Source organism: Aricia agestis, chromosome 9, assembly GCF_905147365.1.
Source record: "Aricia agestis chromosome 9, ilAriAges1.1, whole genome shotgun sequence".
NCBI classification, from domain to species: Eukaryota; Metazoa; Arthropoda; class Insecta; order Lepidoptera; family Lycaenidae; genus Aricia; species Aricia agestis.
Genome location: NC_056414.1, coordinates 18371937 through 18388507, shown reverse-complemented (window position 1 = coordinate 18388507; position 16571 = coordinate 18371937). Strand labels below are relative to the sequence as shown.

The following is a 16571-nucleotide window of genomic DNA, read 5'->3' as shown; positions in this document are numbered from 1 at the left end:
AATATTGCAATTGCAACGTAAGTATTTGTCGATTTATAAAGACATAGTACACGCTAAGCCTGTGAAATATTGGACCTACCTGTCGGGCGTTTGTGCACAAAGCGAACTCAACGTCGATATTAATTGGGTTTCGGGCCGTAAATTATGGAATTATCTTACAAAGTGTCGTATTTGTTTTGGATCGGCGGGCAAGTTGGCAGCAAAAGTGCTCGATAGTGTTCGGCAGTGTTCGGCCGCGCTCGGCGACAGTCGTGAAGGTCGGAGCGGCGATCGCGAGGGCGGGGCGGCGATCGCGAGGGCGGGGCGGCCAAAAACTAACGCGGATACAAACTTTATTAAGAGGATACACCAGGGGCTAGAGAAATGAAAAAAAAGTACGTGTTATATCTTTTATTGTCTATCTTTTTATATCTTTTATTATCTATTGACGACCTCTGTGGCTCAGTGGTAAGCGCGTTGGTAGCTCAAGCCGGGGGTCGCGGGTTCGAATCCCGCCGACGGAATAAAAAGTTTTCAAAGTTCCTGGGTCATGGATGTGTATGAAATATGTGTAAATTGTGTATCATATAATAAAAATCTTAAATATATGCATAGTATAAAAATATTAAATATATTTCCGTTGTCTGGTACCTGTAACACAAGTCCTTCAGGTACTTACCACGGGGCCAGACAGACGTGGTGTGAAGCGTCCATAGATATTATTATATCTATAGCTGTCTCCCTTTCCTCAAGCCTATACCGCAGAACGCGATAGAGACAACTGCAGAAAATCCAGAAAATCAACGATTCGTTGTCCCCTGATTCCTTCTCCAAAACTTAACCGATTTAAGTACTTTTTTCATTAAAGATTAAAAAAAGGCTTGAGCTGTGTTCCTATGTTTTGCTTTTTTTTGTATAATCTAGCCAAATCTGTTTTCTGGGCGTTTGAACACAGCGGAAAATCTGGCCATTTTTTTGGGTTTTTGAACGTTGATATCTTATTTAATAAATAAATTATAAAAAAAAAAAGAAAACATAGGGACATTGTATTAGTGGCCGTAGATATTCAGGAAAAAAAATATAACTCTACTAGCTTTCCTCCCTGGATAATCCAGGGAGGAAACAGGGGACAACGTTTGTATGGAAAAAATGGCGGTGTGGAATCCTCTTAATGAAAGTTGATATTGGACTTAATATTTTATACGTTTTTAACTTTTTTTAATGTGTCATCATTTAAATAAAACTTCCCTTCGTAAGTTGTTAATACTACTAAATAAATAATCGAAAAATAGCTCGCTTATCAAGAGAACTTTAAAATAATGACGAGTCGTATTGTCATAATATCTCATGAACGTAAAAGCGATATGTTTTGAAGTGATATTTCTAGTTTCCAGTTTATTTTCGTCGCTTAAATTCTTTATGGCCAGGACATTAGCGAATATAAAAATATAAATAAAGGAAAGAAAAAATATAAACCAGTATTTTCGGGGGTCAAGCCGAGTCGACAGTGTCGGCTGAAGGACACTACGACATAAAAATGTTAATAACATGGTCGCCACCGGTAACGTATCGCAAGCACCATTTACTTTAAACGGATAACTTTAAGAAGCTACGGCCGAGATAATATTATCCTTTTAAATTGCTGATGTATGAGTTAATATCGTGTGGTGCAGCTACAGTAGCTGGGGTACTGGCCTGCGAGTTATTAAAGTTAGTTCACTTGGCCTGGCTTACGTCAAAAAGTTTACGCCAAAGACATTGTATAGTGTATACCGAGTAGTGACCTAATGCCATGTGCACTAGATGTATCACTTCAAAATCTTAATTTAAAACTTATTATAGCATAATTACAGACGTGTTCGTATACAAAATTGGAATAAAATAAAAAGTAATTTGGGGCAGCAAGTTGTTAATGATCTACTAGCGTCCCGGATGTGGCCGCGGCTCAAGGACTCCGCCTGTTCCCACAACGCCGTGGACACACCTTATTGCCTTACAATGTATAATATTATACCATAAAAATTTATAGTTTTTCAAATATTTTAGTAGGTATTTTCCTATATCTCAACTAACCTTATTTAGGTCACATCGACTCTCAACTAAATTAATTAAAAAACTTTAGATGTAGAGTTTCGGTATTATGTCGTAAGTCATATGAGACAGCCACCCTTTTACGGTATTATTATAGCACAGAACAGTTTTAGTTCTTGGAAAATAGATCTTATGTTTGCAATTTGGTCCATAGTCACAAGTAATCTATACTAATATTATAATCTATACTATCTATACTTAATATTATAAATGCGAAAGTACCTCTGTCTGTCTGTCTCGCTTTCACGCCAAAACTACCGAACCGATTGTAATGAAATTTTGTATATAGATAGTCTAAAGCCTGAGAAAGGACATAGGCTACTTTTTTACTGGAAAAAAGGGTTGTAAGGGGGTGAAAATACGAAAATTTGTTCAAATTAAGTTAGTTCCAAAAATTCATACTAGATGGCGCTGTGCGTCTCTTACATCGCGCTAACGCTTGCCCAACATCTTTCTATAAGAGGTGGTATCATCATACATTTGAGTTACGATTTTTTTTCGATTGATATTTCTTTTTTACGTCATTTAATAAGTCAGTACTTTATATTATATACAGTGACGTAACCTTAAACCTATTAATGATAAATAGTTTATGGGTAAAGTTGTGTAATTGGGGGGCTAAATAAGCTTTAAAATTTGGCATAAAATATAAAGTTTAATTAAAAAAAATGAAATACTAGTGCACACTGCACAGCTGTTTTGATTTAAGGGGTACCAGGGTTTTTTTCATAAAAGCTTTTGACACCAATTTTGTTGACATCGCGCGCTATAAACTGAAGTCCACGCGGACGAAGTCGCGGGCAACAGCTAGTAATACATACGCGAAAGAATTTCAGAATAATATTTTGTGCTATTTTCGTGTGGAGAGTTCTAAAGTTGCAGAGAATATAAAATATTATATTGTTTCAGTCACTGCAATTGTAGGTTGTGCTTGGTCTAAGTAAATTAAGTCAGTACTACACAGATCTCGAGCTTTTGTGTTATTTTTATATTATACCTGTGGGTGAGACCCTTCCGAACCCTGACTACCCGACCGTGACTCATTAGCCAAAACTCAAAACTCGAGACTAATTCTTAATGGCTGGTTTCATAGTGGTTTTGGGTTTTAATAATATCTTTCGAAATGGAAAACAGACAAAGAAACGTAGAGCTCACAACGGTTAAAGATTTTTTTACTTTTATTTTTTTAATTTTACATTTGTACATAGCTATTCAACTTCAAACGCCATTTGCGACACTCCCGCGACATTTAGAGTCGTCTCTATACACAAGTGCAATGGCATGAGTAATAATAAGTATTAATTTGGATTGTGACTCGTGACGCAATGCCCGTCCAAAACTTGACGCTTTTCACTTTCCAAATGTCAAATATTAACCTATGACATATGGCACCGGCCCGCCCCGGCCCGCACTGACGGACGAAACCAATATGCCAGTCGCAATAATGAATAGTTTTCGTGCTTTGTAACAATGTTGTAACCTAAGCACAACTTAGTGACCAAATATCATCATTTATTTTTCCCTCTCAATCAAGCCCAACCCGTGGCACGTGTAGCGACGGTAAAAACTCATATAAACTACTTAAGGCGAGGATAAACCCCAATTTGTTATTCCGTGACTCCCGGTTTACCTAGTTCCAATATAATAACGAAGTGTTAAAAATATGAGATATAAAGCACAGTATTCAAAATACCTTAAACCATAAACATTTTAATAAAACGTAATACTTTGGCTGTAATTAATTTACAAACTCACCTCTGAAAAAACTCTATTTCGTCGAAATATAAGTATTAACTAGGATAATTATACATTTTATTTCAATAAATTGTTAGTAAATCTATATTAAAACTTCTTTAACCGAACAATTTTGTTTCTTAATATTTATTTCCAAAGATATTTAAAAAAAACATGAAAAATAGCGAAGATCCGCCAGGGTTGTTACAGTTTTATGCTAAGCTAAAATGAATCTTATTGCGATGCGTATACGCTTGGTCTTTGGTTGTGTGCAAGGTTATCGTTTTTGATTGAGATTAATCCCTGCCTTAATTATTCAAATATTTTATCTAATAATACATATTATTTTATACGTGGGAGAGCCATGCTTCGGCACGAATGGGCCGGCTCGACCGGATAAATACCACGTTCTCACAGAAAACCGGCGTGAAACAGCGCTTGCGCTGTGTTTCGCCGAGTGAGTGAGTTTACCGGAGGCCCAATCCCCTAACCCCTACCCTATTCCCTTCCCTACCCTCAACTATTCCCTTCCCTTTCCTTCCCTACCCTCCCCTATTACCCTATTCCCTCTTAAAAGGCCGGCAACGCACTTGCAGCTCTTCTGATGCTGCGAGTGTCCATAGGCGACGGAAGTTGCTTTCCATCAGGTGACCCATTTGCTCGTTTGCCCCCTTATTTCATAAAAAAAAATTAACTTTCTTACTGCACTCAGACAAACTAACACAATAATATATCCTTTACTTTGTTCCGATCTAATAGTTTTTACTACCAATTCAAGTCTCATTTGAGCGAGCTTAAGAAAAACTATTTATCATTAATTTAGTCCCTATTTTTTAACCGACTTCCAAAAAGGAGGAGGTTATATGTTCGGCTGTGGATATTTTTTATTTTTATTTTTATTAGTTCTAGCTAACATTAGATTAAAGCAAAATTGAGATACTCTCGACTTATTAGTCTTATTTTCAATCACCTTTCTTCAGCAGCCGGTAAACAAGCATGTATTATCCTAGCTGTACAGTGGTCGTGTATTACGCTAGTACACAGTTAATTGTGGCAAAAACCGTGCAGGTTTCACTTTCAGCACGCAACGCGCGCCGCCCGCCGCCCGTCCCCGCCGCCCGCCGCCCGCCGCTCGCCCGCAACCCGTTACTTTGATCGACTCCCGCTACTGCCCGCAAAAACACTTGTTTGCAGAATACTTTATTACATTGATTAAAAGCTTGTATAGAAATAGCAGATTCTACTTAAGAAATAATTAGTGTGCCAAGCCTAAACTGAGTCTTTTATCGTTCGGTTTTGTTCAATAACGAAAACAACGCAGTTGTAGAGTCAGCCCGTTACTCAACTGAAGTCTGAAGAATAAACTGCGTTCCTTATAAGAACGTTGAGCGTGTGAATGATTATTACAGAGAGTTTAAGTTTTAGAGCAGGATTGAGAAGACTGCACGAACTTTATTTGACGACTGTACTCATGAAGAGCGAAAGTGATCGTAAATCCCGCAATAAAGTTCCCAAAACGAACAACAATTATCGCTCCGTGGCCGGCCGGTGTCGGCGGTGTCAGTTTGACCGGTGACGTCACGTTATGTAACGTTATTCAATTACTGTATTATGAGTTATGAATTGCTGAATTTTTAATTACGCGTAATTATTTAATTGCTTTTGCTTTGCTAAACTTTTGCTTTCAAAGTTTATGATTCTGGCGAACAAATATTTTTACATTAAGTGACTAGACTTCAGAAAGTCAGACAGAAGCTATGATAACACTGAAAATTTAGCAAAATTCCCAAATCGTCAAGCAGTGGGCCAGGTGATGATAACGTAGTATTAAAGATAAGAACACTCTTCGTCACGTCAGCTTTCGAAACTAAAAATTTTGATCAAAATGGATCCATTCGTTCGGGAGACTCATCGAACTAACCTCTTTTTCGTGGAGAGTTAACATAGCAAACAAGTACTCTAATCTTTAGCGGTTTTCGCGGCGCAAACAGTTAACAAGCATGTTAAATTATAGCTTTCTACCGGTGGCCTCCCATCGTAGGCCGCGGGGCCTCCGCATCAGGTTTCTTGTTAAGGTTGTTGATAAAGTCATTTCAATGTATTGTTCAAACGCCTCGGTCATATTTATTTATAATATTATGTAATTGTGTTAGAAAACATCAAAATTTAGTGTCACGGCCACGTATTATGTTATATAACTTTAGATGAGCCACACAGTAATAAGGTTAAATCACAGCTTGTGCTATTTTTCGGTAAAAAATTGCGGCTCACGACGGCCATGTTGTCATCAATCAGCTGCAGCATGCATAATGCATGACACGCGTGTGACGCGGCTAAACGCAGGCGAGTGTCGGCTATTCATCAAAATTTCGACCAATTTAAATAATTGCCGTTCAATTTTAAACGTTTTTAACTTTAAAAGCGCTAATTTCTGCATTTAAATAAATTATATTTATGATGCACGTCGACGCTTCCGTTAACTTATTACGTTGCGTGAAAAATTACCGAACGCTGTGTTTAAATATTATTGGATTTTTTAAACGTGATTGTAGAGTTGTAATATATTATACTTTTGGCAGTTTGACCGATCTCAATATACGTAATTGGAAACCTTCATGTCTCCTTCCGTTTCGAGAAACGAGTAACAAGACCTATTTACAAAACGTTTAAATTTCCTGGACCTCATAAGGAACATAATATTAATATAGAGCTTTAACAACGAGCAGCAAATATCATTTGCAGATTCACACACATCAAAATAATTTAAAAGTAACAGACAGATAAGAACATAATGCTATTATTAATTACAATGTCACTCGTTTTACAGTTTTATAATTGCTCGATTATATAAACATAATGTAGAGTATTGATAAATAAAGATGGACACGCCTACCAATGGTTGGGCTGGGAAGGAACGGTCGCCAGACGGGAGAGCTGTCGCTCACACCTTCACCAGCCGTCGCCAGACTAGTATTGTTCAGTTATACAGTAATCTGTGTTTAATTCATTCGCCAGCCATTGTATATACTGTATACATAATATAACAACAGTATTTAAACAAACTATAGTTGTAGGTTTTGTCGCAGCAGCAGCGGCTGTGCTGAGTGCTGCGCCACGCTGTGCGGCGCGCGGCGGTTCCCACGTGTCGAATAGTGCGGTCTGCGGAAAACTCAGACAAAGGAAGTGTTACGTGCGGCTCCGTATATAGAATTAACTAGTTGTGCCGGCCGACCCGAGCCGTTACGTCAACTTTATGTAACATTCGGATGTTCCTATGATAGTGTATTCTTTCTAAAGGGCTCGCGGCCCGCGTGCCATTTCATGCAAGCACGATAATAATTAATTCTTGTAGACTTCGACTCTATTTAAATGCAATTGCAGCTATTAAACAACTATAAAATATATGATTGCAAAAATTATTGTAATCTTGAACAGGTACACAGAATAACTTAAAATTTCTTAGTTGTAACTTTGAAGAAGCCCTTGAAAACCTACGGTTATAAATAATAATTATTTCTCACAATTAGCAACCTTGTAATTTGACTATAACCGAACAGTACTCAACACAATGACACGGCGAACATCCACACAGCTCGCGTCAACAATATATTTATCACATTCAATGATACCAAAGGGAACTTATCTGTACTCTACACTCTGTATTCTGTAAGTGATTCGCTTGTTCCTTTTCTGTTATAAAAGTTAAAGTCAGGTACTTCTAATATCTAGGACCAGATTGTGATAATACTAAGTAGGGCATGATAAAAATTATTACTTTTGTTCTTCGTCCGTTTTATATTATCAAGTTTAACAAAATATGTATATTATATATTTTGTTTATATTTGAGTCATTAAACAACCTTCTTTATGTTAAAAGATAAAAAAAGTAGAAAATGTACCATTACCTATACATACTATATTACTACTGATCAAAGAAAAATAAATAGGCTGATCAGCCGTAGTGATGTATGAGGTCGCGCTCGTTCCCACGTATTGTACTGACGCGGGAGAAACTTCTAATCACATTAAAAGGAAAAGCTGATAACACAATGAACTTCATAAGCTTCGTCTCATTGTCGACGACGCATCATCAGTCTTTGGCTGTCTAATAAATTGCCAGGGTCTCGGGTTTTGAAAAGGAAAGCTAAGCAAACGCGAACATAAGTACGGAGAGAATCCTTCTCCTCTACGATAACATCGCTCCATATGCGCAATTTGAATATTATAGTCTTCTTACCTTATATAATTTATCCTTTTGGTACCAAACGTCCTCCTCATCCTCGGGCTGCGGGGCGAAGGCCTGCGTGAGGTCGTCCCGCGACCGCGATAATATACGTCGCCGCGACACCATCTCGCCGCCGAGCACTGCCTCGAATGGACCCAAACTGAAACAATTATAAATAAATCATTTATAGCGTCACTAACTAAATATAGGAAAAAAAGTACTAAAAACTTGGTAGTAAAAAAGTAAAAGTAGTCTAAAAGCTCTTGTATCCAAAGAATCATATCGCAGATTTTAAGTGGAAAGTGTGCAATGAATGCCCCATTATTTTAAATTTGAATCTGTTTCAATATATTAGTATGACGTTGTGATGTGTATGACGAATATTGTTTGAAATCTAAACTTGCTGCAGTGTTTAGATACATAGTTTTTAAACAGTTAAAATAATCAAATCTATGTATTCCCTCCCCGAAGCGTTTATACTATATAGGTGCCGTACAGATCACAGGTTGGGTGGAATGGAATGAACCGTAAAAATCTAATCATCGGCTGACAATATAATAGCTCGTCAAACTCGCGGAGTGAAACAAAGCGTTATCGTTATTATATCATTATTCATCGCCGATAATGATATTGAATCAATCATTACAATGGGAGCGGAGCGGGCAAATAATTCGGTGAATGGGAACTGCGTCTTCATTATATCGATCTATTGTTCTCGATTTATCGAATAAATTAGTTTGGAAGCGGCCAATTGTCAGACGATAATATCAGTTCGGCGATGCGATCGGTGTTGAAATTCCTGCTTCAAAATTATCCAAGTACCAGTACAAAGTTACGTTGAAATTTAAAAGTGCACGTCAACAGTACGGTAGAGAATAGAGATGTTGTCGTAGTCGCTGCCCCCATTGATAATAAGTAGGAGGAGCTAGTATAAGTTTATTACTCGTCAACATGCGTTAGGCGACCCAATAGGTAACACGTAGATAAAGATGCAGGGAAGGATAATGAGCTGCGGGGTGTGAGGCGCGAAGGCCCAGCACTAACAAAGGCGCTTCCTTCCGCGCCGAACAATGCGCTCGCGGCCGTGGCGCGGGCGGCGGCGGCCGCGTCCTCCCATTCACAACGGCGGCCTCACTACACACTAGTGACGTAACAATCGTATCGATTCCCGATACAACTGGAGCACCTCCCTATTGTTTAATTTATCGAATTATCTCCATGAGTTATGGGATCCCGCTCCCCCTAAAATGGTACACGGAAATCGACAATGGATTTGCGCTAGCGGGCGTATTGTGTTGGAGATATTGATTTACCAGCCGGACAAAGCGCGGCAGTTAGCAAGGAGCTAGCTCACATCCGTGTTCTCTCCTCCTAGCCCATAAAACGTTCGGGCGATTATAGATTCCTACTCGTTTTATATCAGTTTAATATGTACTAAAATGATCCGCCCGCCGTATAGAGCGCACGCAACACACATGCCGTGCGGGTCACAATACACAATTAGCGGCTGCTCGGGTGTAATTTCGCCGGCAGTTAGCCGTAATAATACGGCGGAGAACTTCATTCTGTGTGACGTCGCTATATACTAGAGTCGCTACCGTTAACTTGTGAAATGTCACCGAAACCTACCAGAATAATTATTGTATTGTGTATAACTAAAATGTATTCAGTGTCAGGAGCTTGTGCCAAAATTGCTCCGCCTACTTTTGAACAATTGTAAAAATAAAAATATGGAGCCCATTTCAGCTGCAATACCAGAAGGTATTTTCTCCACGTCGTCGCTCCGAAAGTCACTTGAGAAGTTTTTTGTCTAGATAATTGCAGAAGCTAGTCAATTTTGTGGTAATGGCGGTTGTCGTGTTTTTTACTTTTTAAAAACGTTACGTGACTGCAGCAGATGATTTCTACTGGAGATTCTTAGCTTTCTGTGAATTTAGGCTTCGTCTGTAAAGGAAAATAGACGTGTCATGTATCCCATCGCGAATATTCTTATTGAGATTAAAATTGCTAAATGGTCATTTAAAATATTATGATCGTATATCCCACCAATTTAATGAAAACGTGAACAAACAAAAAAGACAATGGACCTAGTAATGTTACTAGATTACACGACATTTACTTTTATCGTATTAAAAATACAATTATAGCAATTGGAGGTGATCTTTTTTTTTTGTTTACGTACAGTTGAAACTTTTAAAGTGTATCTGGCAAGGTTAACAATAGTAAGATGTAGGAGTCATCTATTTATATCCCGGTGAGGCGCCGCGTTCCGTTACGGAGCACGGTGGTGACCGCTAGGAACGGGTTCCCGCGTCACGCGCCACGTGCTCGTCCTAGTCCCGGGGTAATTGCGCCCGTCATTACTACGAGTATCATAACTATCGATAGTACTTTTACATCACTTTTGCAATCGCCCGCTAACGTGCGTCACGTGTGCCATAAGACTTTTAGTTTCAATAGCTGTGTGTTTCTTCTTCTTTATATAATTACACATTGAAATTTTAAGCATTGGTAGGTGATAATTTGTATCAACATATTATATCAAAGAGACCCAAGTATATTTACTTGGGTCTCTTTGGGTCAATGAAAATGCACAATTATTTAACACAACAAACATAATTGGAATTAACTATTAAGTACGCGGTTGATAACTAGTGTTTATAATATATTCAGAAGTGTTTATCTCTGTTACGCAGGTAAATTGCCAGCAATTTTGACCAATCATCATTACTTTATACTCAGCGGAAACATATTGTTTAGTGTTAATCTAACGAAATTCTCAAATAAATTACTTACTATTTCTAAGAAGGTTTAATCAGGTCTTACTTTGGTTATTTTCTCTCACTTTTTTAAATGATTGTTCTCAAACGATCATTTAAAAAAATGGCAGGAAATCCCTTGGGAATTTTAGTTATTTTACCACTATTCATTAACATCAAGCAAATTGGTAAAAAAATATAAATATTTTATTATTGATTTGCTGCAACATCTCATCGCAAAAAAGTCAACATTTTAACAAATATTAGCCAAAATATAGTGTTGCGACAGCGCGAGGAATGTACATGGAATCCTCCGCAAGTTCAGCTGCGGACTGCTTTCCAAGTCAAATGTCCACGTGCCTGAAGTTTTAAACACCTCCATTATGTACGGAGGACATTATTGAGATTGTTTTCATGACGTTCCAACCTTATTTCGAAGCAGGACGGTTCGTTTTCCATCGACCGTGCTATAATGAGATGCCGTCAAAGATTAGTCGCGTTCTGCTTTCAAAAAATAATATGTTTTCGCAATTTTTTCTTTGACAACTTTTGCAGAGGAATTCAGAGGTAGTTTTCTAATCACAAAGCGAGCGAGTACCTAACGTTATGTACAACTTTACCATAAATATCTACGCCTACAGGTTTCGTTGTTCGCACTGTAAATAAATGACGTTTAAATTAGAGGCATCATGGTGCGCTAGCTCTTTGTTTGCGGGAAGAACTGACGTGTGAACGGAGAGCAGCTGGTTATAAATACAGTTGAAGTAGGTAGTGAGGTGGTGAGCTAGTGAGGTAAGTGAAGGTCGGGTAATTAGACCAAGCCACAGTAATCAATACGATGATCTAGCGGTACGATTACATTGCGATATACTTGTTGCAACTGTGCCACACACACGTACACAATACATACATACACATAACACACACATTCGATATATTCGTTGCAGAGTGATGAAGACTCTGTAGTTCCACTTATATGATAATAATAATAATTATTAGTTGCCTCCTGCCTCCTCGAGTGTTAAAATTGAATTTTATTATCAGGGTTAATCTGGGTTACTCAAAGTCTCGTAACTTTGGGTCCTTCCCGTTTCATACCACTTATTTTTCATACCGCGGTATGAAACAGCGAAGTACAGTTTTTGAATTGCCTGTTTCGTACCGCGGTGCTTGGAGTGGTATGAAACGACGCATTCTTTTTTGGTATGGGTGGATTCGTACCATGAATTTTACTAAATATTTTTAGTCTAATCACTTACTGGCGTATAGAAAAGTTAAAGAAATGTCATTTCTTTCAAAATCAAAAAATATATTATATACTATCAGACTTCTAACAATAGAATTACAGCTTGATTACACATAGGACTTTAAAATTACTCTTACACTATATAATTAATTTTAAATTATCAAAAAGAATATAAATGTACTTATGGTCCGGGAGCTGTCAATCTCAAAAGTGCCCTCATAGTGTGCATTGATTTTTTTGATGAAAATAGATAGTTTAGAAAATACAAACAAAAAAACCGGCCAAGTGCGTGTCGGGCCACGCGCAATATAGGTAGGGTTACCGTAGTACCGCTAGTTTTTTAAAATTTTTGTATGGTTGTGACGTGGGAGAGCCTACTCTCCCCTGCCCTATTACCCTATTCCCTCTAAAAAAAATGGCCATCTGGTGACCCGTTTGCTCGTTTCATATTCTTTGATTAATTTCAATTGAATGTGTTGATCTTTTTGAATTTTTTACATCATCAGGTTTTTTTAATAAAGCACAATCATACTTAGAGTCTTTTCGTATACCATCAATAAATTGCCCAATATGTATGTGGTTTCTCTGAGATGAATTTATTTAATTTAAATAATCAAATAAAATAATAATATGTAATAAATAATAATAATAAATAACAAAATAAAATTAAATAATTTATTATTTTATAATTTAAGTATATAATATGTATAGATATTTTGAGCCTGACTGTACTAAAATCTGCGCTGCGGTACGAATCGACTAATTCAAAAAAGGTCTCGCTGTTTCGGATGCCGGTATGAAACAGGCAATTCAAAAACAGTACTTCGCTGTTTCATATCGCGGTATGAAAAATTTGTGGTATGAAACGGGAAGGACCCTAACTTTTAGTAGCATCGGATAATCCTGCCATTTTGTGACTCAAATTTTAAGAATTAGAAGTTGAATCACAAGCGAATACCTCCAAGTAGGTAATTATACGAAACGAGTTTAATGTTTATTTGGGAGCCAATAAAGCTGTGATAGCGTCTCATCTAATAATAGCAATAAAAAGCTAATTAGGAGTCGTATACCTGTAGAATGTATCACATTCCGCGGGTAGGTGTAGGTGTAGGTACGAGCGGAGTGCGGAGTGCGGAGTGCGGAGTGCGGAGTGTGGAGCAGGATGTGACCGCGCGCGACACATCGACCTTAGCAAGGACGAGCCGTATGCTAATCAGGCCGATATGATACAAACGCCCAAATCGCTCCAATTTCAATCGACTACACGGAGGAGCTTTTTAATATTTGAGAGAAGAAGGTGATAATTATTTTGAGACGAATGAGTATTTTTAATAACGAAAGACAAAATAGAATTAATTAAAAGTTTTGAAAATTATGATGTGTGAGACGAAATTTCATCTGTTTCTCGGCTTGTAAAGGCCCAGTTACAAAATTGTCGTAATAATATTATGCGTCTATCACAAAAAGAGTACCTACGCATTCATTTTGTAATGATTTTCGAAAACCTAGGCTCTCAAACGTCGTCTGACACTTTACCGAGAGAGCTATGATATCGTCCAAAGAGGAGTCGCATTCTTTTTTAGGGTTCCATTGTCAACGAGGAACCCTTATAGTTTCGATCTGTCCGTCCGTCTGGCTGTCCGTCTGTCTGCCTGTCGTATGTCTTGTGTGTATATAATCCGTGTATGTCTGTATATTGTAATGGTGGGGCGCGGGGCAGCGTGGGGGGGGGGGGGGCGCAGGGGTGTCGCCGAAGGTCGCGGGTGTTGCCGACATCGCTGCGGTATTAGCTAAAGGTTAATGACACGTCGTTATTCTAACGATTGCGGCGACCATCAATTCTAAGCACACCGATATCGCTTTACGCAAAAAATTAATTAATTTTGTAACAAGCGCAGTACTAAATTAACTGAATATTTAAAATTGTAAATAAATTAATATTATACTCGTACGAGTTACAACGCATTTGCAAAACGTGTGCTAATTGCGCATAATTTTAAACTAAATACATTTTAAGAGTAAATTAGGAGTGATTAAACTAATTTGTTTACATTTAAAAGTTATTTATTTTGTTTATTCATTTAAAATAGTGCACCAGAGTTTTCGTTGAAATCTTTTGTACGGCAGCACCGGCGTGACGTCGTTGAAGTCTTTTGTATGGCGACCTGTTTAAAACACAAGTTTTAAATAGGTCGCCATACAAAAGACTTTAAACATTATTTTTCGCTCCTATTGCACCGTCATATTGTAAATATTGGCAAGACACGATGAAAATGCATTACATTAAATCGGATACTAATTTATGTGACCTACCTACGAATAATAAAAACTAAGGAAACGTAATTCCCATACTATTACCGTTTTAAATTTGGTTCCTTTCGAACTGTCATGTAACGCAAATGTATTGAAAATGTGTAGAATTTTTGACAAGTATTGTAGAGCATGCTTTTTGACGGAGTTACTTTTCCTTAGTTTTCATTATTCGTAGGTTCTTACCGAGTATATTCTTCGTCCATTACATTACCAAAATATAAAATAAAGGTAAAGGTATATCAAGTTGTCTTTGTTCTGTGCAATTTCTACGTATTGTCACATTCCATCGCTGATGCAACACTTTCCTATTACCCTATTAGGGTATTTCGGCGCGAGTCAAAGGCACGCGACACTCTGTTATCGGCGTGTAACTGTCACGTTATCGGATGGCCCGGTCCCCGGACCCTAACGGTCGGACCTGTCCGGCACGCCGTCTGCCGGACCGGACGTGCTACGGCTCTAACTGTGTCTATTATCTTTAGATACTGATTATTAGGAAAGCCCGCGCGCGTAAAATTTTGCTCCGAATATTTTTTTAGAAGTAACCTAAACTGTGTAAAAGATGAATGAAATAAATAATAATTAATAATTAATAAATGATCATCAAGCTGAGCTACCTAGTATAGGATAATATAAACTCAAAGTATAATATAAGTTTGGTAGTATTTGCTACGAATTAATCGAGTTAAAAATACCACTGAAAAATGTGAAACCTAGTATCGAGTATTATAAATAAGACACAACATTTTGTATGCCATAGTTGAAACGGTATCCCATTTCAACTATGGCAGACAGAAGCTCAAAATTTTTTTTAAAGTTTCGTACCGCGGATTGAATTTTGTAATATACTTTATCTAAATAGAGGATAGCTATCAACTGCGACCACAATCAAGTGATGTGAGCGCGGACCGCTACGTGTATCGCGCGCTGCCATCTCGCCAGGTTCAGTATTCCGCGCACACTCCGCAGTCCGCGCACTCGTAAACTCCCGGTACCGGGAGGTGATGCGATTACCTTTATTCTTGAATATTGTCCAAAATTGGCGAGAAGGAATTACCGCGGAAGGCTACAAATTATGACTTTACCGGATAAGCTTCATATTCTGATGTGACAAAATAAATCTACCGCTACTTTCCAATCTAAATTAATTTTCAAACTTGACCACTTGTCTTGACGGATGGTGTGATTCACGGCACATGCGCGTCGGTCTCGAGTGTCATCAGCTAATGACGAGCGATGTAATGACAGGATATCCCCTTCACGTGGCAAAATATACGCGAAACACATTCACAAGGCGTATCTTAAATTCTTGTCAAGAGGAATGCGACGAACTAATTTCAGAAATAATTTATTTGTGGCCTTTGCAGCCCTCGTTCGATGAGCGTTTGAGTGTTGGTTCGTTTACAGTTTGTAACAAAGCACTGCCGTTTCTAGCAAAACGTTTCGTAAGGCGACGTAAATGTCATTTGAACTAAATTACAGCGGCAAAGCAGGTCGACCCGCGATAATTGTGCCGAGCGATAAGTGCCCTAGGGCCTTGGCCGATAGGAGCCACAATCGCGTGAGAGTTTCTCAAATCTAGTTCGGGGGGTAGGCGCCGAAAATGGTAGCGACCGTGTTCGGTATATACGTGGACCGACCGTGAGAAATATGTAATTGTTATGTACGAGGCTACCGCGGCCACCCATTGTGTCGTTGAGAAAATATCTAAGGACAAATTCAATTTAATAAAAAATATGAAACTCGACGAAGACAATAAATGTATAGAATCGAAATGTGACGTGACATGAAGCTGGGTGGTCTAAGCATTACGAGTATTATATTATGACAAAAATATACAAGTATTATTTTACCTCTCGAATTATGATAAATGATATACTAATCGAAACACCTATGTTTAAACGCATAGGTCAAACTTTTAAAAATAACAAAAAACCTTCCAGCTATGCTAATTTAGTAGCGCTATTTAAAACTCATTTTATTTTGATATTGGCATTCAAGCGACATAATATAATAAAAAACAACTACAGAAATATTAGTAAAATTTATAGCTCAAAGGGCATTGGGTAACTTTATATGGACCTCTGGCGTCATTTTTTTTTCTAGCGGCCAGGGATAAAACCATAACTATTTTATAGCACTACATTAGAGAAATATATATTAGTAATAAAAATTGTTCTAAGTAATATCGGAGCTGAGCTACGATTATTTTAGTATATTTATT

General features: G+C 37.9%; 1 protein-coding gene across 6 annotated transcripts in view; it reads right to left on the bottom strand.

The window, feature by feature from the left end:
• Window positions 1–16571, bottom strand: part of LOC121730509 — a 137245-nt gene that overhangs the window by 58801 nt on the left and 61873 nt on the right. For all 6 annotated transcript variants that reach the window (XM_042119583.1, XM_042119585.1, XM_042119584.1 and 3 more), the window contains one exon: window positions 8042–8189. In XM_042119583.1, the coding sequence (XP_041975517.1) occupies window positions 8042–8189 (148 nt within the window). The remainder of the gene's footprint in view (window positions 1–8041; window positions 8190–16571) is intronic.